Source organism: Bos javanicus, chromosome 20 (assembly GCF_032452875.1).
Source record: "Bos javanicus breed banteng chromosome 20, ARS-OSU_banteng_1.0, whole genome shotgun sequence".
In the NCBI taxonomy this organism is placed as follows: Eukaryota; Metazoa; Chordata; class Mammalia; order Artiodactyla; family Bovidae; genus Bos; species Bos javanicus.
The window spans coordinates 63,729,581-63,753,412 of record NC_083887.1 but is presented as its reverse complement, the minus strand read 5'-3'; the positions used below and the strand labels follow the sequence as shown (position 1 = coordinate 63,753,412).

The window sequence follows — 23,832 nt, the reverse complement described above, 5'->3', positions numbered from 1 at the left end:
ACTTTGCCAACAAAGGTTCATCTAGTCAAGGCTATGGTTTTTCCTGTGGTCACGTATGGATGCGAGAGTTGGACTGTGAAGAAGGCTGAGCGCAGAAGAATTGATGCTTTTGAACTGTGGTGTTGGAGAAGACTCTTGAGAGTCCCTTGGACTGCAAGGAGATCCAACCAGTCCATTCTGAAGGAGATCAGCCCTGGGATTTCTTTGGAAGGACTGATGCTAAAGCTGAAACTCCAGTACTTTGGCCACCTCATGCGAAGAGTTGACTCATTGGAAAAGACTCTGATGCTGGGAGGGATTGGGGGCAGGAGGAGAAGGGGACGACAGAGGATGAGATGGCTGGATGGCATCGCTGACTCAATGGACGTGAGTCTGAGTGAACTCCAGGAGTTGGTGATGGACAGGGAGGCCTGGTGTGCTGCAGTTCATGGGGTCACAAAGAGTCAGACACGACTGACCGACTGAACTGAACTGAACTGCAGGGGGCCCTGGTGCTCCTGCCTTTGACCCCATTGCTATGGCTCTTTCTTGGGAAGGGAAGACACTTATCCCCCACCTGCCTGCATCCATTTCCCAGTTCACTGCATTCACTCACTCTGAAGGGCACTGGGTGGGGTCTCTGATGTCAAACTGGATGCCCCAGGGGCTGTCATTCTGAGTATCCCTGACACGTGTTGGTAGACACTTCTTCCCACCTCCTGGAAAGCAGAGCCCCATTGGTACAGGTTATGTGTTCTGTGCATACAACGCACACACACACACACACACACACACACACACACACACGCACTTTCCTGCCTTTCCTCTATCGTTTAACTTGCTGCAAACTAAGAAGGGTGAGGAGGAAGGACCCGAGTGACCACCCCCAGCAGCTCTTCACCCACTCTTCCTGGGATGGGTCTGCCAGCCAGAATTGCACATTCACCTTCCCCCGTTGGTCCCTGCAGGCAGTGGTGGTCAGCCCAGGTCTGGTCTACCATGGCCTTGTGGACAAGTCTGCTGAAAGCTGGCGTCTACAATGATATATCCATTTGGCTAATAGACCTTCAACCACATGTTGCAAGCTGGCCTCTGTCATGGATAATACTGCTGTATCTAATGTTCTGTTTCATTTCTTTCCCTGTTCAGAGCCTAGGCGTGTAAGAGTGGCTGCACCCCCTCCCTCCCCCCAGGTGAGCCCAACAATAGGGGAACTTAGAATCTGCTGGAAGCCACTAGAAGAAAAGTAGAGGCGTTCCTCTTAGCTCCTTGTCTCTTAACAAAAGAAGAAAAATCAAAACGTTAACCCTCCCCTACTCCCACAACTACATTATCTGAAAGCCAGCATTTTTAGATTCCAGGGGAAGAAAAAAACCAGGCAAATCTCTTCAGAGACTCTGTTGCAGGAATGTACTATTTCCTGCAGCCCAATCCATGCCCCAGGGTTGAGAAAATCACTGAGCTCTAGCTGGAGAAGACTCTTGAGAGCTCCTTGGACAGCAAGGAGATCCCACCAGTCCATCCTATAGGAAATCAACCCTGAATGAATATTCAGGAAGGACTGAATGATATTCCTGAATATTCAGGAATATTCATTGGAAGGACTGGTGCTGAAGTTGAAGCTCCAATACTTTGGCCACCTGATGCAAAGAGTCGACTCATTAAAAAAGACCCTGATGCTGGGAAAGATTAACAGCAGAATGAGAAGGGGGCGACAGAGGATGAGAAGGTTGGATGACATTGCCAACTCAACAGACATGAGTTTGAACAAACTCTGGGAGATGGTGAAGGACAAGGAAGCCTGGTGTGTTGCAGTCTATGGGCTCACAGAGAGCCAGACATGACTTAGAAACTGAACAACTAGGGACAGAATGAGTTGGAACACTGAACTTTATCCCTATTCCCCAGTGCTGGAGACCAAACAAACCTATGAGCCTAAGCACTGGAAAGCTTAGCTAGGGCAGTTTTAGCCATCGGTTCAGAGACAGGACACAACCGGTACCTCAAACGGTCATTTTCTCTCCATTTCGAGTATGTCTTGCGAAGAATGCAGTCATCTCCTGAGGCAGTAAGAGCAAGGCTGAGACAGGAGAGGGAGCAGAGGTGAGACGTCTGCCGGGATTTGCAACAGATAGGTCAGAAAGCAGTTCCCAAGACCTACTGAGAATAAGTACTGGAGAGAGATGTGGAAGGTCTAGTGATTCTCTTCCTGTTAGTATAAGGTCTCTGTATCAGATTTCCAACATGATGAGCATCTTCAACACTAAGCAAATATTCTGGAATAGTCTGAAACCTATCTTTGCAAGTATCTAAATAGACCACTCACCCTCCTGGAATGGCCCAGACACAGAACTTCCACCACTTTTTAAATTGTTCCCTTTTGCCCGCAGCCAGGGGAATGAACGTCTGGGTAAGCCAAGCTCCATTGTGTGTAAAATTGATGTTAACAGAGCCAGTGAACATTCATCTTGTGCAGCTTACACTATTTCTTAAATAAGGTTTTGGAAAGCAAATCAACTTCAGAAGCTATACATTGATTTTCTTTTTCCCCCAAAGAAACTTATCAAGGAGAGAAAATAACCTCTGGGGTTGAAAACCAGATTTACAACAAAGATGGTCCTGGTGGGGTGGGGGTGAGTAGCGAGTCATCCATTTTAGTCTTGTTTTTCTAACTTTACATCAGACAGAAGACTCCTCAGGAACAAACTTGTTTGAAAGCAAATGTTAACACTTAAGCTCAGCAGGAAAAACGTGAGGGAAGAGTAACAAGGAAGTAAGATGCAGATGATGTGATTCTTCAGAAATGCAATTCGTGGGCAGCCTTCCCAAGTGGTTCAGTGGTAAAGAATCCCACTGCCAATGCAAGAGACACAGGAGACCTGGGTTTGATTCCTGGGTCAGGAAAATCCCCTGGAGGAAGAAGGGGCAAGTCACTCCAGTATTCTTGCCTGGAAAATCCCAGGGATAGAGGAGCCTGCATTCATGACTACAGTCCATGGGGTCGCAAAAAGTCAGACACTATTGAGTGACTGAGCATGCACCATTTGGATGCAGAGGACACGAAAACAGAAGTCAACAAGACTTGGGAAGCTAATGAGACATCATAGACTGACCGACTGTCCCAGTGACCAATCTCTTGGTCTCGTGATCTGGGACAGACCTGTACACTTGGCCATCGCACCTCCATGATTGGCATTCTCAACTCATCCTGACTCTGCTCCTTTACCCTGGACACAGATATCTGGCTTTTGTCCAAACCATTAGGTCACCAGATGAGAGGTTTCAAAGGTGATGCAAAGCAGAAATCACCCTGCAGAACCATCATGCCCACTGCGAAGGTAGAGGAAAGTGGAGCTTGAGTCTCTGTAATTCCTTGTGGTGGGTTTCATCTCATGGAGTCTGAGCACCTCAGCTAAGGAAGGGAATTAAGTGTGGGGTCCCACCACACTCCACCAGAGTGAATGCGAGTCAGGAAACTGTACATCCTGTACTTAGTCCAAATAGTGTCAGTTCTCAAGGAAGAGTATCTCCCTGCAAGAAATAAAACACTGTATTTTTCCCCAAAATACTTTAAAAGTAGAATCATTCTTTTAGAAATGTCTAAGTTATTCATCTAATAAAATAGGGTAAGCCTACTTATGCGCTCTTCCTATATGTGCAGTTCAGTTAAAAGTTATGTTATCACAAAGATCAGATTCTCCAGACAACACTGGTTTCATTATGCAAAGATGCATGACTTATGTATAGGGTAAAAAAAGAAGACCCAGAGCGGTAAGATGGGGAGGGAGGGGACACATATATAACTGGCTGATTCATGTTGTGGCACAGCAGAAGAAACCAACACAATGTAAAGCAATTAACCACCAGTTAAAAATAAATTAAAAAAAAAAAGACATCTAATATATTCTAGCATTTCAGAACATGCCCAGAACACACTAGTAAATCAGAAGGAAAAATTTACAGAGAATAATTTGAAGCTACCATAACAGAAGGATAGAGCAAAACTTTCTGAGCAGCTTTATATTCCTAAGACCCATCTCAGAAATCACATCCCTTTCAGTAGCACTGAATTCATACTCAAATTTTTTTTTTTGGCTGTTAGCCCAGAGAAAGAAGAAACATCTCTGTTAAAGCAACTTGCAAAGCTCAAAGGGCAGAGAACAGTAGAATCATTCACAAGGAGCGGAAGAGCAGGGCAAGAACGATTTGCAGTTACGTACACATTGGTGGTGAAGATGCCGTAGATCAGATCCAGCTCGGGCAGGAAGAAGGTGCCCTGGAGTTCATGGTAGTAGAAAGGCACCTCACCCGGGCGGGAGCAGTTGAGGCGAGCCTTCATGAACGTGGTCCACGTGTCCTCCAGCAGGAAGCGGCCCCCGATGTCATTCTTACACACGCGGGCAGCTCGGGAGAACACGGTCTTCCCACAGTCGTGCTCCACGGCATTTTCTCGGAAGAAGAAGTAGGTGAAATTTCCGATGTCGTAAGAGGACACGAAGTTTGGTTCTAGAAACAACAGGAAAGAAGAAAAGGCTCAGCCCACTGGACAGCACAGCAAACTGCTCAACATTATGTGACAACCTAACCCGGGGAAGAATGTGAAAAAGAAAGAGACACGTGTATCACTGAATCACTTTGCTGTATACCTGAAACTAACATAGGACTGTAAATCAACCATGGTGGTGGTGGTTTGGCGGCTCAGTTGTGTCTGACTCTTCACAACCCCCATGAACTATCACCCACCAAGCTCCTCTGTCCAAGGGATTTCCCAGATAATGCTGGAATGGGTTGCCATACACTTCTCGAGAGGATGCTCTGGACTCAGGGATTGAATCAGAGTCCCCTGCATTACAGGTGGTCCATTGCAGGTAATTTCTTTACCTACTGAGCCATGAGGGAATCCTCAAAACTATGCTCCAATGTAAAATAAAAAGATGATTAAAATAAAAGCAAGAGAGAAGAAAAGCCTAAACATCCACAAGCTACTCCTTTGTATCTTGCCTGCTCAGTATTTATTCCAAGGAGACTTGATTTTGTGTGGCTAACACTGTGTTCTTATAGAAGGAACACAAGGCCCAAAGAGCACCGTAATGATCTACACCACTGGTGGAACCTGGTGCGTGAGTTCTGGTATTTAGCTGTTGAGTCGTGTCTGACTCTTTGCAACTCCATGGACTGCGGCCCACCAGGCTCCTCTGTCCATGGGATGTTCCAGGCAAGAATACTGGAGTGGGTTGCCATTTCCTTCTTCAGGGTATCTTCCCAGCCCAGGGGTCAAACTCAGGTCTCCTGCATTGGCAGGGGATTCTTTACTGTCTGAGCCACTAGGGAAGCTCACATGAGTTCTAAGTGACAGGAAATAGCCAGTGTGATTCCACACATAAGCATCCCGAGTTAATATAGCACTTAGGTACATAATGAGGCTTCCCTGATGGCTCAGATGGTAAAGAATCTGCCTGCAATGTAGGAAACCCAGGTTTGATCCCTGGGTTGGGAAGATCTCCTGGAGTAGGAAATAGCAACCTACTCCAGTGTTCTTGCTTGGGAAAACCCATGGACAGAGGAGCCCGGAAGGTTCAGTCCATGGGGTCACAAAGAGTTCGGCATGACTGAGTGACTAACACACACACAACTTTTCGATAGGTACATAACATTAATACCATCAAAAATCAGCAGCAAAAATTTGCAACACACTTTAAAGCCAGAGACAGTACTTTATTTGTATATGCTTAATAACCTTCAGAAACAGTGGGAGATGAACTTATTTACAGAACAGAAACAGACTCACAGACTTAGAGAATGAACTTATGGCTATTGGAAGGGAAGGGATAGGGAGGGATTGATTGGGAGTTTGGGACTGACATGTACACGACGCTATATTTAAAATAGATGGCCAACAAGGACCTATTGTAAAACAATAAAGGTTAAAAAAAAAAAGAAAGAAAAAAATTAGACACAGAGATTCTCAGCAATAATAATAAAATAGAACAATTACTATAATATACCATAATAAAAGCTATATGAATTTGGGGAAAAAAGTGGGAGAAAAATACTAAAAACATGAAATGTGACTCAGAATATGGAGGTATTGCATTAATATCATGTTTGTGTAGAAGGCAATGGCACCACACTACAGTACTCTTGCTTGGAAAACCCCATGGATGGAGAAGCCTGGTAGGCTGCAGTCCATGGAGTCACAAAGAGTCGGACACGACTGAGCGACTTCCCTTTCACTTTGTGTAGAAGAAAACAATATTCTTTGATTTTACTTACATACTCGAGTATGACTTTGGCATAAATTATGTGCTTTCAGTAAGGACTTTAAAAATGTTTTTCATTTGTGGAAACTGAAACTATAAGGTTAGTGTCCTGAATCAGCTTTAGCCATTCCTGTTACTATGGTGACTACAAAATGTGATAATTCTTACTTTCTTATTTCTGGGGAATTCATTTAGAGAAGGAGAGGGTATTGAGATGGAGTCACTGCCTTTCTGATCTCAGGATTAGATCAAAATTATGGACTTAGAAATGACAAATTATTGCAAACCTTTACTTAATCACCACACTCATTAGGCATTTAGGAATTTATTATAGATTGTCAACAGAACTTTGTATACAGCACTGAAAGCATTATCTTCATGACTTGCTGTTTGAGTCTATTGATAATAAAGATGATACCATTTCAGACACCATGCCATGACATGCTAAGTCACCTCAGTCGTGTGTGACTCTGTGCAACCCCATGGACTGTAGCAAGCCAGGCTCTTCTGTCCAAGGATTTCTCAGGCTAGAATACTGGAGCAGGTTGCCATTTTCTTCTGCAGAGGATCTTCCCAACCCAGGGATCGAACCAACGTCTCTTAAGTCTCCTGCACTGGCAGGCAGATTCTTTACCACTAGCACTAGGTGGGAAGCGGCTGTCAGACACAGCTGTGCCCTAACACTTATCTTTTAAAAACTCTAATAACCAGGTTTGATTCTTATGCTTTTCTCCGTTGCTGAGAGTTTTCTACTCAATCAGCAAGTGCCTTAATTTATGGTGCAATTAAGATAATAGGAAAATATCCTTCAAAATTAATGGAAAAATACACACGACTGTATCCACAGGGCATATTTCAGGGACAATTGGCTTTGGACGACAATTAAATTGGCCTTGTGCTTTGTCAGATCCAATCATGTTGTACCAACAGACATGTTATCAGCAGGGCAACTAAAAACAGATTTGGCTACAAGATGATCCATTAATGTTAAGCATTAGGCCTGGTTTGGGCTCACCTAAGATCTGAAATAGGACTTCCCTGGTGGCTCAGACGGTAAAGCATCTGTCTATAATGCGGGAGACCCAGGTTCAATCCCTGGATCGGGAAGATCTCCTGGAGAAGGAAATGGCAACCCACTCCAGTATTCTTGCCTGGAAAATCCCATGGATGGAGGAACCTGGTAGGCTACAGTTCATGGGGCCGCAAAGAGTCGGACACGACTGAGTGACTTCACTCACTCACTCACTCAGGATCTGAAATACAGACGCTGATTCCAAGACTGACATGAAGAGGGTGCTGAGTACTATTCTGTCCTGAAAGGTGCTACCAGCTTTCAACCAAATTCGACTGAATTTCAATCAAGAGTTGATGTCATCACAAAATGTTTCAAATTCATTCAACTTCACAGCTTCCCTGGTGGCTCAGAGGGTAAAGAATCTACCTGCAATGCCATAGCCCGGGGCTGGATCCCTGGGTTGGGAAGATCCCCTGGAGAAGAGAATGGCAACCCACTCCAGGATTCTGGCCTGGAGAATTCCACAGACAGAGGAATTGGGCTACAGTCCATGGGTCGCAGGGTTGGAAACGACTAAACAACTAACACCCTCACTTTCTCACAGTCTAAAAATGTAAAAATATTCTACTATACATTGTATATGTCATGTGCTTCTCTCTTTAGCTCATGATATTGTTCTTAAATAGTTTTATGTGTACTAAAGTATTAAAAATAGAGATTTCAATAAGAATTGATTTTAATTTATCAACTGTTAAACATAGTGGCTGATCACTTGCTTTAACTCGAAACAGATATTGTAAAAAACACCCTAGTTTGCATTAAAACATATGAGATGGAAGTCAGACATATTTACTGTACAGTCTGCTTTAATACCCTGGAATGTGTTTTTGAAAAGAAAAGCATAATAGTTGGGGAGTTTAGAATCCGTGTTCACTGTCTCCCAAGAAGAATTACTCACTGAAGCAGACCCCCTAAAGCAAATATATGAAACAATTTATAAGACTCTATTGAGTTTCTAAAGATAATATTCACCTGTATGCCTAATTCTGAAGAGAAGGTTAAATCTCTGCAGAGCGGGTTCTGCACCCAGGCTCATATAACCAGACTGCAGTTTGCTCAGTGAAATGAAGACAAACAAAAAACCACCTTCATCACCAACAGACCTTATGGAAAATGAAGAAATGGAAGGAAGACGTAGGTGTGTCTAGCTATAGCTCCCAGCATGGGTGGATGAGGCGTGAGACAGAGTCCACAAGCTTTATCAAGCACCCTCACGACTACCTACTTCTGCCAGTAACTCAGGGAGACACAGCATGAAAACCACATAGGAAATATCTGTAGGATCCAGGAAGCCTTGAGCAGGAAATCAAGGAGCTGAGAACATAAAAAAGATTTGCCTTGGTGTCTTCCGGCTCAAAGTTGGTCTGTAATTTAAAAAATCTCCGAAGTGAAGTGAAAGTCACTCAGTTGTGTTCAACTCTTTGCAACCCGGTGGACTACACAGTCCATGGAATTCTCCAGGCCAGAATACTGGAGTGGGTAGCCTTTCCCTTCTCCAGGGGATCTTCCCAACCCAGGGCTCAAACCCAGGCCTCCTGAATTGAAGGAGGATTCTTTACCATCTGAGCCACCAGGGAAGCCCAATCTCTATTGAGATTAAAAACTCTAAAATCTCTATTGAGTGCTAAACTCTTGTATAAGGCTCCAGGCTAGGTGCTTCTCTTTCAGAAGCTCAGGAAACTCCCAGGAATCATAGAAGGAAATGCTTGTGTTACCCATCCAGTTTCATAGATGAAGACACTACAGCCCAGAGGAACCCGACCAAGTTCACACAACCAGCATCCAAGAGGAGGTTATGTCCTGAGTCTAGATGGTCTGACCACAAAGCCTATACATGGACCATTACACTTCACTGAAAACATAACGGGCTGCGAGAGAACAGTTACTTCAACAACATTGAAGAACAGGTCTTGGAACTCCAGGCAATGTTTCAGAAACCACAGTGGTGGCTGGGTTTTACTCAGGACCAAGACGAGGAGGGTCTGAGAACAGACCAGAGGGGAAGAGGGATGCTCCAATAAATCTTTACTCTGCAGCTATCAGAGACATCAAGGATGCCACAGAAAGAAAAGTTGGAGGAAGGAGTCAAGAATCCCAGAGCTCATTAAACAAGAATAGTGTGGGAAGCATTTGCCTCAATTCTGGAGAAGATGCTTCCAGTGACGTCCACCAGAGCACGGGCACATGCACCAGGGATCATGAGAGCATCTATCCATGCTCATCGTCCACCCCACTGAACAGTCTCACCCAGATTTCTCATAAAAGAGGAGTACTGAGTCAGGCCTAGCAGACTTGCCCATGGGTTCCTCTTTCCCTGGAGAACCTCCGATGTCTCTCCACACCACTCTAACCCATTTTATGATAGGGTGACATAGAGCTTTTTATATAGAAATGTGCAAATAGATTTCTTTCCTACTGGGAAAACAAGGGAAGAATTTGTACCTGGAATGCAGTACTGGACGTGAACTTGAGCAAACCTGGGGAGATAGTGGAGGACAGAGGAGCCTGGTGGGCTACAGTTTGTGGGGCTGCAGAGAGTCAGACATGACTTAGCAACTGAATGACAAAAACAACAACGTTGTCATGTGTTTCTCTAACCCACCACATCTTACAGATATTTTAGTCAAGGAGCTAAGCTACAGTTGGAAACACATCCTGCAGCCTCACATCCCTTCAGGGGGATGATGGGTTCCGATGGGTGACCTGCTGTCATATCAGGAAGTTCCAGAGCCTTTTAAAACTCAGCCAACATCCTGTTCCTTTGCCAAAATAGTGGAAAAGCAGTGATAGCTGTTAAATAGAAAGCCAAGGAGCTGTTGCCTTTAGAGATAGAAATCTGGAGGTAGGCAGTACTTGAATCTCACCTGGCGGTATAATAAAATGCATATTGTTTCGCTTCCATTATTTAAGTCCTGTCTCTTGTTAAAATGTGATTCACCATAAGCTAGTATCTTTCACTCCTGAGTGAACTGAAAAAGTGAGAAATCAGTCAGTGGCCTTCCTGTCTACAGTGAATGTGGGTGCATGAAAGACAGGTCTTTTATTCGTCATCATTATCAAGCTACAAATGAATAGTAGTTTTGCTAATTCAGAATAAGAACAGACACAAGTATTTGTCAGCTTATTATCAAATATATGCATGGAGAAGCTGTTTTTCCCCCTCATGTTTGTAAAACATATCGAGTAACAGATTACAGAGTATTCTCCAAATTTGTTAAAAGAGGAATTATGTTTCATGATATAAGCACTTTTATTTTGTACATTTACTGACATAATAGTGGTCATGAAGATGTGAACACTGAGTAGGGACCCAAGCAATATAAATAAACTTGAGTTGTAAGAAGGGCAAAAGCATCAATATTTTTGAGGGGTTTCTGACCATGTACAACCAAACTCTAAACTGCCAGATGGATCCTTCCACTTGGTCTTCTCTCTGCTCCATAGCCTATTGCACCAGTCTGGAGGGGCACCAGGCTCAGTGGTCCAATCTAATGACTGACTGGACCACTGAGAGGCTCTTGATATAGAAATATTTGTCTAAACCGATGAGAATGGACATTAAAGATAGGGAGGAATTCTGATTTTCCAACTCTATAAAAATCTTACGAGAATAAAAATCTATCAAAGTTTTAATTTTTTTGCAATCAAAGGGAAAGGCAGACTAGAAAATATCTAGCAGGCTTAAAACCCTGGGCTGAACAACTGACATCCAGAATGTTCCTTCATCCTGAACAACTATTCAGCCTAGGAAAGAAAAAGGCTGATACAAAATACCCTCCCAATAAATGAAGGCTACAATTTTTATTTCATGATTTCCTTTTGCTTTCCTTGTGAATAATTTGTATTTAGTAGACCTTCTGAAGAATTGATGTTTTTGAATTGTGATGCTGGAGAAGACTCTTGAGAATCCCTTGGATGCAGGGAGATCAAGCCACTCAACTCTAAGGAAATCAATTCTGAATATTCATTGGAAAGACTGATGCTGAGGCTGAAGCTCCAATACTTTGGCCACCTGATGCAGAGTCGACTCATTGGAAAAGACCCTGATGCTGGGAAAGATTGAGGGCAAGAGGAGAAGGGGATGACAGAGGGAGATGGTTAGATAGCATCGCTGACTCAATGGACATTGATTTGAGCAAATTCCCAGAGATAGTGGGAGAAAGAGGAGCCAGGCATGCTGAAGTCCATGGGGCCGCAAAGAGTCGGACACAACTTAGTGACTGAACAACAACAAGTAGAACTTCACATAATGAAAATGAGTAATCAAACATGCATATATTAAAGGTGATCAGACTTTGAGAAACATAAATAAAGCCAGGTTGAGTTCTTAAAATAGCCAGCCATTTCACAAAAATAAAGGAGCTAATGGAAACAATATTTAGACATGACATTCAGTGAGACAGAGGTTTCAGTTCTATAATTTTTTGATATCAGTTACCACCTAAATAACTTCTGTGCATATTCCTAGATTTTCAGGTCCTCTCTTTCTTTTGAAGATTGTTTCCCTATCACAGCTACATGGAAATGTGCAGCAGAGGGTTCCAAAGTGAAGCTAACTTCATCTATGTGTTTATTAAGATTGGATAATTAAACTAAAATTTAATTAAGTAAAAAGTGGTTTAAAAGACATTGACATACTAAAATTCTTTCCTTAAGATTTCTAGGAAAAGACTAGGTAGATGGATCGATAGATCAGTAGATACAGATAGATGGATAGATATACATGTTTGTGTGTGTATGTTTTGAGTGTGTTACATGCATATGTATAGGATTGAGGTGTATGTATACATGGCTCAATACTTCCACCTACTGGCAGTAAGAATTGGCCAGATTATGTAACAGCACAAGTTCTCAGTTTCCCCCATTTAGAATGTGTGCTCAGTCGCTTCAGTCGTGTCTGATTCCTTGTGACCCTCTGGCCTGTAGCCCACCAGGCTCCTCTGTCCATGGGATTCTCCAGGCAAGAATACTGGAGTGGGTTGCCATGCCCTCCTCCAGGGATCTTCCCAACCTGGGGATCAAACTCTCATCTGCCTGCATCTCCTGCATTGCAGGAAGATTCTTTACCCCCTGAGCCACCTAGAATGGTGATAACAATACCCGATACTTAGTATTATTTTGTTGGACATGACTTAGCACCCTGAACAACAACAACAGTATCATTGTGAAAAGTCAAGGGTGATGCCTGCCATGTGCCTATCACTTGGTTGCTAATCATCAAACTATAGATCATCATTTACATATATTCATATTTATCAGATCAGATCAGTCACTCAGTCGTGTCCGACTCTTTGCGACCCCATGAATTGCAGCATGCCAGGCCTCCCTGTCCATCACCAACTCCCAGAGTTCACTCAGACTCACGTCCATCGAGTCAGTGATGCCATCCAGCCATCTCATCCTCTGTCGTCCCCTTCTCCTCCTGCCCCCCATCCCTCCCAGCATCAGAGTCTTTTCCAATGAGTCAACTCTTCGCATGAGGTGGCCAAAGTACTGGAGTTTCAGCTTTAGCATCATTCCTTCCAAAGAAATCTCAAGGCTGATCTCCTTCAGAATGGACTGGTTGGATCTCCTTGCAGTCCAAGGGACTTTCAAGAGTCTTCTCCAACACCACAGTTCAAAAGCATCCATTCTTCGGTGCTCAGCTTTCTTCACAGTCCAACTCTCACATCCATACATGACATTAAGGCAAAGTCAAAGACCTTTAGTTCCTCTTCCAGGGCTAGAGATAATATTCTCAGATATATCCTCTGAGCTGTCTTGCAGATGCTGAAACCCCTGCCAAATGGGAGAAGTTAACTGTATGCTGCCCACAAGCACAGAGACCCCAGACCGGTTGGAACCAGAAGGTCAATGATGTTGACTACAGCTTACCTCAACACCCACCAGTCAGCAGAAGGTCCTTGAGCTGACCATATACACGGCAACCTTCTCCTCCTCTTTTTCCTATAAAATCTCCAAGCAAGACATGGGGAGTGGAGAGTTGGTTCTTTGGGACATGAGTCCACCTTCTCCCCAGGACTGCTGACTTCCTCGATAAAGCTATCTTTCCTTTCACTCAACACCTGTCTCTCTCAGGATTGGATTCTTTAGGGGCAAGTGGCCAAACTTGAGTTTGGTGAAAAAATGCCTTATTGCCAAGTAGAGAGCCTGCAACATTCGCCTGAAGGGATTCTGTGATTGCCCAACTTTCAGGAACTCAGTGCTCAAGGACCAGGACAGAACACACCACTATTTTTAGAGAGTATCACAAGAATCGGAGAAGGCAATGGCACCCCACTCCAGTACTCTTGCCTGGAAAATCCCATGGACGGAGGAGCCTGGTGGGCTGCAGTCCATGGGGTCGCTAAAAGTCAGACACAACTGAGTGACTTCACTTTCACTTTCACTTTCACGCATTGGAGAAGGAAATGGCAACCCACTCCAGTGTTCTTGCCTGGAGAATCCCAGGGACGGGGGAGCCTGGTGGGCTGCCGTCTATGGGGTCGCACAGGGTTGGACATGACTGAAGTGACTTAGCAGCAGCAGCAACCACAACAATTGGTTCCTTCCTGTCACCTACCAGACTTCTGCATGCATAAAGGGGTGTGCTAAATAATCATACAGACTTTTCTGCCTTGGGTTTAATAACCCCAGCTCATTCTGCCTCCTTTCTCAAGTTTTCACCAATCCAGAAAACACCAGCCACTATGTCCACTGTCTCCATATCACTCTACCATGGCAGCTTGTGCATAAAAATCTGGACATCTGGAGAGAGATGGGGGCAGCTCATGATGGTGGTGTTTCCCAAGAAGTCAATTATCCAAAGGGGAGGCTGGGAGCCTATAGAAGGAGGAGGATCTGTCTTCAATTACTAGCTTACACATGCATCAGCCATGAGGCCCTGGTTCAGGAGGCTGATTCCTCTGACCCAGCTTGCTCATGTCTAAATGGAGACAGTGCCATCTCCCTTGTGGTGGGGGGGTTTTGTGCAGAGATTTCCAGAAGACACATAAATGGAGCCTCCCATCTACCTGGCAAGTTATAAATAGTCAGCGTCACCACTCCTTGTGCATGGAATAATAATTGGATGTATCAGAGACTCCAGCAGGTACACAGACCGGCAGATGATATGCAGGGAGGCCATTTATTTAAACTCTTTTCTGACTTTATAAAGATAATCAGAATTGATTTACAACACTATTTCCAAGATACATGCATCCCCCTCAAGGTAGACCATCTGCCCACAATGCCTTCTGATTGGCTTGATTAAGCCGGAAAACTAGAAAATGGCATTTGGTCATGCTGTGTCTCATGTCACATGACTTTGCTCCCAAGCTCTAAGTCCACATGCCATCACCCTAACAAGTTTAAACTTCTTGAGTCAGTGGTCAGGGTTTAGTCTTTCAGCTGCACTGCTGAACAGGGTCCATTGTTCATAAGGACACCCCTTTTAAGCATTTGCCCAGATGCTGTCTGATAAAATGACAAAACTAGGCTTCAGACTATATACATCAATGTCTTTTGTTCTGGGTTTTACCGAGCTTATTTTCCTTGATAAACACTACAGATCTCCTAAAACAAACAGACTCCATGTTCAGGCCCTACTTGTCTTTGCTTTGCTTGTTCTGTGAACTCTGGTTCTACTCATGAATTTTCCGCTTTAGCAAATCTCGTCTGTACAGGGAGAGCCTAACTCAGAAGATTTACACCTTTGGGGACTGCAGTCTATCAGATCAGATCAGATCAATCGCTCAGTCATGTCCGACTCTTTGCGACCCCATGAATTGCAGCACGCCAGGCCTCCCTGTCCATCACCAACTCCCGGAGTTCACTCAGACTCATGTCCATCGAGTCAGTGATGTCATCCAGCCATCTCATCCTCTGTCGTCCCCTTCTCCTCCTGCCCCCAATCCCTCCCAGCATCAGAGTCTTTTCCAATGAGTCAACTCTTCGCATGAGGTGGTCAAAGTACTGGTTTCAGCTTTAGTATAATTTCTTCCAAAGAAATCCCAGGGCTGATCTCCTTCAGAATGGACTGGTTGGATCTCCTTGCAGTCTATAGATTGTGCCAAAAGTGATCTCACTGTCCCCAGGATGGAACCCAACAGGATCACCCTATCCCAGCCACGTCTGCATCCCCAAGAAGTGGTGTCTGCTCCCGGGAAGAAGTGCCAAGCTCCACAAAGCACCTGTCTTCATGATAAGCAGAAACAATTCCCCCTTAGAGCTAAGCACAGAAAGGATTTTTCTCTCTCCAAGTAAATTATCTTTAATTAGTAGGAGGTTAATCATTGTATTTTAAAGACCTCAAAGAGTCTATTTAAATGTGGGTAACATCAATAAAGTATTTCAAACCAGGAGAGCTTGTGATGGTTACAGAAACAGTTTTCTAAACTAGAAACACAATAGCTCATAAAAACGACTCTATGGATTTCAAGTGTGTTTTCCTTCACAGTGAGGTCAAGGCTGGACTCTCAGAGAATGGGGGAGCTGCAGAAATTGTGGGAGAACCCAAGAGAGAGACAGATGCTGTCTCCAAGCAGCAGGGTGCTGCATCCCAGTGAGATTATGCCCTGTGAGATGTTCATGTTGAGTTCATAAAGCTCACTGATGGATTCTTTTTTCACGTTCTCTCCGAGGTTTCAGTCCATGTGCAAGCAAGCAGTTCCCTCAGAACCCACAAACTCAATTTGTACAACATTAATTTGGATATGCTATTTCCCCCCCTTTCATGGGTTGACTATTTCCCCGATTTGATTACCAGTTTCTTAAAGGCAAGTTTTACAGCTTCTCTATTTTAAGCATCGACTATGAAACATTTATTATCCTGCTTTACAGTAATCATTTAATAAGGGTTATTAATGACTAGTATTTTAATGCACTAAACACATAAATTTGCTTTAAGAGTGATTTTGGCACAGAGAGAAAAATCTGATTTTGAAACTTATACGACCAAACATATAACTCAATGCTTCAAATTCTGCCAGAGCATTATCCAATCGATCATGCTGCCTTTGATAACTGATGAAATACATAATGGCTAAAAGTGGGAGTTGAAATAGGTGGTAAAGGAAGATTCTTTAAATGTCCGGACCTGCACCCATTTCAAATATACAAATCTCTATGTTTTAAATTCTGGGTTACAACTAACAATGACATGTTCCCTTTGTTAACAACAAAATTCATATTTCTGCTGCTTATGAAATGTGCTTATCTCCAACTCATTCAACAAATATGGATGGAGTCTCAACTGTATTTCAGGCAGTACATGAAATGCTGAGTGCACAGAAATTGATCCCATCTAAATGCTGCCCTCAAGGAATTCATACACTCATGGATGAGGAAACAAAGATGTAAACTACTAATCTACTAACTCATTTATTAAAAAGTGATGTATTGGGTGCTTCCTATGAGCCCATTAACGCTGAAAGATCTGGGATACATCAGTGGCCAAAGGAAATAAGAATGGCCCCTGGAGAAGCTTCATTCCAGCAGAGGACAGGAGACAAGTACTAAAGGAGGATCAAAGTTGAACACAGCTAAGGGAATCAAGAGGGCTGGATGGAGGAGGGAAGGAGAAAGCATTAATCACTCAGTCTTGTCTGACACTTTATGACCCCTGGACTGTAGCCCGCCAGGCTCTGTCCATGGGTTTCTCCAGGCAAGAATACAGGAGTGGGCAGCCATTCCCTTCTCCAGGGGATCTTCTTGACCCAGGGATCAAACCCAGGTCTCCTGCAGTGCAGGCTGATCCTTTACCATCTGAGCCACCAGAGAAGCCCCAGATGAAGCAGGGGCGTCATGTCAAATAAGATGGTCAGGGCCAAGGTCCCATTGAGAAGGCACATCAGAGCAAAGACTAGATAGAAATAAAGCCATTGCCCACATGGACTGTCTGAGGCAAAGAGTTCTCCAGATAGTACAGGGGTCAGCACCCTATAGACCGCAGCCTAGACCTACCCATTGGTTATAAATAAAGTTTTGTGAGCATACAGTGTTCAGTTCAGTTCAGTTGCTCAGTCGTGTCTGACTATTTGCGACCCCATGAACTGCAGCACGCCAGGCCTCCTTATCCATCACCAACTGCCGGAGCCTAACCAAACACATGTCCACTGAGTCGGTGATGCTATTCAACTATCTCATCCTCTGTCATCCCCTTCTCCTCCTGCCCTCAATCTTTCCCAGAATCAGGATCTTTTCAAATGAGTCAGCTCTTCGCATCGGGTGGCCAAAGTATTGGAGTCTCAGCTTCAACATCAGTCCTTACAGTGAACACTCAGGACTGATCTCCTTTAGGATGGACTGGTTGGATCTCCTTGCATTCCAAGGGACTCTCAGGAGTCTTCTCCAACACCACAGTTCAAAAGCATCAATTCTTCAGTGCTCAGCTTTCTTTATAGTCCAATTCTCACATCCATACATGACCACTGGAAAAACCATAGCCTTTACTAGATGGACCTTTGTTGTCAAAGTAATGTCTGTGCTTTTTAATATGTGGTCTAGGTTGGTCATAGCTTTCCTTCCAAGGAGTAAATGTCTTTTAATTTCATGGCTGCAGTCATACAGCATAGATGTACACAATGGCCATGTCTGCTCTCATGCTTCAATGGCAGCATTGAAAAGCTGCAATAAAGGCCATATGGATGCAAACGATAAAGTATTTCCTCTCTGGCCCTTCACAGACAATGCTGATCCCCGGCAGAGAGGAAGGGCCAGGGCCAGAGTGCAGCATATAAGAGGTTAAAGCAGAAGGAGCAAGGGGTGGGCAGGAGGAGGACAGTCAGGCAGTGGAGGCTGGCCAATGGCGTCTCCACCTTCTCTGCAGCTGAAACGGGGACTCAAGAGGGTCTTGAGCAGGAGAAGGACCACGAACTCCAGTGTTGTGGGGTGAATACAATCCTGAACATCGACCATGGGGAAGGAATGAAAGGGACCCACCAATTCTCAGGGAAACTACAACTGACTGGAGCTACAGAATAATAGGAATTAGGGAAAAGGCAAAACTCAGGGGAAGTCAGAACAGTGTAAACAGTGTGTGGGAAGGAGTCCATTGAGGAGGGCAGTCGCATGCAGGGAGTTGCATGCTCCTCCTGAAAGGGCACCTAGAAGGCATGTGTGCAGAGGAGAGGACTCAGGGCTGAAGAGCAGGAAAAGCCAGATAACACAGGGAGGAAAGAGGAAACTCCAGGAAGGTGCCACAGCCAGCCTTGCTCTCCTCTCTTCGTCAGCCCCTGCTGACAGCCGATGGCGCGGCCACCACGCAGGTCTTGCAAAGGTGCAGGTGGGAGGCTACCCATTGGTGGACACTCTTAGTGTTGGTGGTGTCAGAAGACATAAGACTCCTGCCTGGAACTCTGGTATTAGACTCAGGGCACTTAGCTTGCTCAGCGCAGGTTGTTGAAACTATACCAGGAAGGGATGTCTGGGAGGGGCAGCAAGGAGATCCAACCAGTCCATCCTAAAGGAAATCAGCCCTGAATAGTCACTGGAAGGACTGATGCTGAAGCTGCAGTCCTTTGATATGAAGAGCCAACTCACTGGAAGAGACTCTGATGCCTGGAAAGACTGAAGGCAGGAGGAGAAGGGGACAGGAGAGGATGAGATGGTTGGATGCATCAGCGACTCAATGGACATGAGTTAGAGAAAGCTCCAGGAGATAGTGAAGGACCCGGAAGCCTGGCGGGCTGCAGTCCATGGGTCACAAAGAGTCAGACATGACTGAGTGACTGAACAAGAACAATGGGGAAGATCAGAGGCTTCACAGGTCCTTCATAAGGGCTTTCTGTAGGCTGGCAGGACATCACCCTGGTCATCTTGATGCCACCCTTTGCCTAGAAGAGGGCCCCCGAAGCACAGAGACTGGGGTCACTGAAGGGTCATGACTTTTCATGTTCTCTCTACATGTTCCCACATCCTGAAGAGCATCCTTTGCACTTCTTTTGACCTGAGGGTGAGTGCTCATTGTTGCCAGGGTTTCTCTACAGCCCATTGAGGGAATAATTCAGAGAGAGAATATGCGAGATGAAATCCACATCAGAATGCTGCCTAGGAGAGAGGGACTCCTTCCCCAGAGACGTAGGCTGGAGGACAGATGCACAGCGGATAAAGCAGAGGCTTAAGTGGACAGACTCTCCTCACCAGTGCTCTGGAGCACGGAAGGAGGAGAGAGGTGCAGGCCAGCTCGGCCCTGGGCAAAGAGGACTGTCCCCTGAGCCCTCCTCGATGACTTCTGATGCCCACTGGGAACAAGAAGGCAACGTTGTTTGCCAAGAGTGAGGAGGATACTGCTGAGATGGGGGCACTGAGTGCCCAGAGGGTTTAGTGGCCGCACAGAAATAGAGTGTCACTGGAAAATGGAACGCCAAAGTTTAAGATTTCAACATTTGAGTATTTCCTGTTTAGGGCACTGTTAGGGGTTGCATTGTATCCCCACCTCTGCCCCCGCTGCTGCTGCTGCTAAGTCACTTCAGTCGTGTCCAACTCTGCACGACCCCATAGACGGCAGCCCACCAGGCTCCCCCATCCCTGGGATTCTCCAGGCAAGAACACTGGAGTGGGTTGCCATTTCTTTCTCCAATGCAGGAAAGTGAAAAGTGAAAGTGAAGTCGCTCAGTCGTGTCCGACTCTTAGCGACCCCATGGACTACAGCCTACCAGGCTTCTCCGCCCATGGGATTTTCCAGGCGAGAGTACTGGAGTGGGGTGCCATTGCCTTCTCCTCCCCACCCCCAGCTCCGCCCAAAGATATGCTGGTATCTATAAATGTGATCTTATTTAGAAATAAGGTCATGACTGATATAATTAGTACAGGTGAAGCCATACTGGAATGAGGTAGGCCCCTAATCCAATAGACTTCCCTGATAGCTCAGTTGGTAAAGAATCCACCTGCAACGCAGGAGACCCTGGTTTGATCCCTGGGTCAGGAAGATCCACTGGAGAAGAGAAAGGCTACCCACTCCAGTATTCTTGGGTTTCCCTTGTGGCTCAGCTGGTAAAGAATCTGCCTGCAATGCTGGAGACCTGGGTTTGATCCCTGGGTTGGGGAAGATCTCTTGGAGAAGGGAAAGGCTACCCACTCCAGGATTCTGGCCTGGAGAATTCCATGGACTGTATGGTCCACAGGTTTGCAAAGAGTCTGGCACGACTGAGCGGCTTTCACTTTCACATCCAATACGATTGGTGTTCTCATATGAAGAAATGAAGACGGCCAAATGAGGACTCGGGGCCATGGGGCGAAGCCACATAAACAGAGGCAAAGCCTGGAGTGATGCTGCCACAAGCCCAGGGAAGCTGAGAACTAAAGAGGTGGGGAAGGGTCCTCCCCGGAGTCTTCATAAAGAGCATGGGCTGCCAACAACTTGGTCTTGGACTTCTCACCCTCATAACTCTCAGAAGACACATTTCTGTTTTCAGCTACCCAGTCTGTGGTACTTTGTTCCAGCAATGCTAGGAAAGAAATGAAACAAACACCCCCATGGTCCAAACTGCCACTGACGGTGTGGCCTGAGGAGATGGAGTTGGTTGGTATCCGGCTGTTGCTTGGCAGGAGGCTGAGAAGGAAGACGCCTGGCACAGGACTGGCAGAGGCAAATGAAAAATGTATGTGACTGCTGTACTGGTCACCCTATGCATGTCCCCTCTATGACTTAATTAATCCAGTCATGGAAAGATACTCCCTCTGTGGACAGGCAAATTATCCTACAGAGAATTTAATCACAACAGTGGATCTGAAATCAGAAATTCTGCTGACCATGGTTCAGAGGTACCAGCCTCCACACCTCCCCTGCTGATAAAATTTCCCTTCCTCAACAGAGAAATGTTAGCCAAAAAAAAAAAAAAAGTGTGAAAATGTCCAAAACAAAGACCAGAGCTCTGCCTATCATAATATGTGAGCAGCTGTTAGCTGAGTGATGGCCTCCCAGGGACCTTGGGTCTTGTTGACCCCTGGGGGTACCACGGATTGGGCAGTGACAGGAATGTACCTGGGGGACTTGGATGTGGCTGCAGCAAGACAGGACGGCCAGGAGAGGCCAGCCCAGAGAGGAGCAGGGAAAGCTCAGAGGCAGATGGTCAGAGTCAGGAGAGACAGGAGACAGGAGGCTGGTAGGTGTCAGCAATCAGGAACCACAGCCCCAGGTGCAATCAGCCAACAAGTATTTACTCTCCGGCTCTAAAGTCAGATATTGAATCAGGCATTGGGGAGTTCATAGTCATTACATCTATTTATAATCAGCTATTTGCTACTAATATTTATTATCTCTGATGCTGCCACTGCTGCTAAGTCGCTTCAGTCAGGTCCGACTCTGTGAGACCCCATAGACGGCAGCCCACCAGGCTCCCCCGTCCCTGGGATTCTCCAGGCAAGAACACTGGAGTGGGTTGCCATTTCCTTCTCCAATGCATGAAAGTGAAAAGTCAAAGTGAAGTCGCTCAGTCGTGTCTGACTCTTAGCGACCCCATGGACTGCAAACCACCAGGCTCCTCCACCCATGGGATTTTCCAGGCAAGAGTACTGGAGTGGGGTGCCACTGCCTTCTCTACATGGTCTCATTTTATTATCAGAACTTCCAGGTCCAGTGACTAGTTATCTCCAGTTGGCAGATGAGGAAATTGAGAACTGAGACAATTCGGCTCCCTGAGGGGTGAGTACTGATTGACTGGCAGGTATTTCCACCTCCAAAGTCTCCACCACTTACCTTTTAAAATGATCACTGAGCCCAAGAAAAGGGCTCTGTGATCATTTTAAATGACCTCTGCCCAAAGGACTCTGTCAGTTCACATGTGCGTGTTACCCTGCTTTCTGGCTCCTGGGGTGACCTGGGGTGGAGGGCTGCCCTTTCCCAGCTCCTGGTGCCTGGGTTCTGGGATCTGCAAGTAATACACCTTGTGATTGTACTTCCTTTGAATGAGTTTATGGAAACTGCATCTTCAATTAAAACGTTGGGTTTTTATTTCCCCAGATGGGAGCCTGATGCTGTGGAAGCTGCCTGCCAACCCCACATGGAAGGCTGCTCCTCTTCATTCAGCAGCTCATGGTCTGCATCTTCTTAAGGTACCAGCTCTGAGAGTTTCCAGTACATTTGCTCAGCTCTATCACAAACAAATCCAGCTCTCTAATGGTCATTTATTAACCCCTGTGCCTAATCCTCCATCAGTTGAAAACTTAGAACATAAGAGCATCATTTAATGAGTCCCTGCTGCTGCTGCTGCTAAGTCACTAATATCACACAATAGGGTTGCAAAGAGTTGGACACAACTGAAGCCGCAGAGCACATGCACAAGCAATTATCATCAGAGTGTGAGAAAGTTAAGGATATGGCAAAAAAGAAGGGACGATAGGTAAGGCAATAACTTCCAGTAACGGAAGAAAATTACTCCAGCACTTGGCAGAAGGAAAAGAGACAGAGCGTCGGGTCTAAGTGCAAACAGATGCCAAGTGTGGACTCCAGCTAGGTCAGTGAGAATAAATGTCCAGGCTCCGCGGGGCCATGGATGCAGAGCTAACTGGGGGTCAGAGACCAGAATCCATGCTGGATGGAGGAGCAATCAGAGCAGAAAACCAGAGCCAACCAGAGGTAGAAACGATATCTCAGAGTTCAGCAGAACAAAGTGCCCCAAGAGAACTCAGAGAGAGAATGACCACTGCACACACAGCAGCCTGGGGCCCTCAGGGCTCTCTGCCCAGAAGTGGGGGCCTCCCAGTGGGGCAGGGCATCACTCTCTGAGGAAGGCAGGCCATTCAGTGCCATGGGGGCTATGATGACCCTGCGAGCCAAGCGGCGGCTTCACTATATTTATTTGGGCCGATTTGCAATGTCCATAGTTTTATAGCGTCATCTATGATTTAGGACACGCATGCCTACAGTGACTGTCCTTACTTAGGCCCTCACCTGACTCTCAGATGGAAGAGATTCCACCCAGAGGGTTAGCAGAATCAGAGTTCCTGATCCGCCTAGAAATACATACAAAGAAACCGTGCTTATAACTCATGCTATAATTTGAATGATTTTTCCAAGATATTCTTCAGGGTGTCACTTCTGGGAAAAGAAAGACACTGTGCTCCTAATTACTTTTTACTTTGCTTGCAGCAAAGTCTAAATGCAATATTTGTGGTTGCGGAAGAACTTATTTTGATTTTTAACTGGAATTTTACTTGGACAGGAAAAATCAACAAACGAAAAGAAAGAACTTTAAGCTACACAGATGGATGTGTAGAGCAGAAAGAAGACCATCTGTAGAGTCAAAAGGTTCAGCTGAAACCAGTTCAACAGAAATAGTGTTAATACAGGGAAGCTGGTTACTGCTTCAGTTTGGGAAAGCAATTCACGTTGCCCTTTGGAAGCACATGGAGCCATTCTATTTGCTGAAGAAACTGGGTGAGGATATGCTTTTGTCTAAAAAGGAGTATTTTAAAGGCAAACTGTGATGGCTGGTTTGATTGTATTATTTTACAAAACGCTCATGTTATATATGTACCTGTGCTATGCTTAGTTTCTCAATCATGTCCAACTCTTTGCAACCCTTTGGACTGTAAGCC

At 45.3% G+C, this 23,832-nt stretch overlaps 1 protein-coding gene across 3 annotated transcripts in view; it reads right to left on the bottom strand.

Annotated features, from left to right (window-relative positions):
* SEMA5A (semaphorin 5A) overlaps nt 1–23,832 on the bottom strand; it is a 565,637-nt gene that overhangs the window by 168,887 nt on the left and 372,918 nt on the right. For all 3 annotated transcript variants that reach the window (XR_009731836.1, XM_061393884.1, XM_061393883.1), the window contains one exon: nt 4,200–4,485. Coding sequence is in view for 2 of the 3 variants with exons in the window: in XM_061393884.1 (XP_061249868.1) it covers nt 4,200–4,485 (286 nt within the window). In the remaining variant the exon portion in view is untranslated. The remainder of the gene's footprint in view (nt 1–4,199; nt 4,486–23,832) is intronic.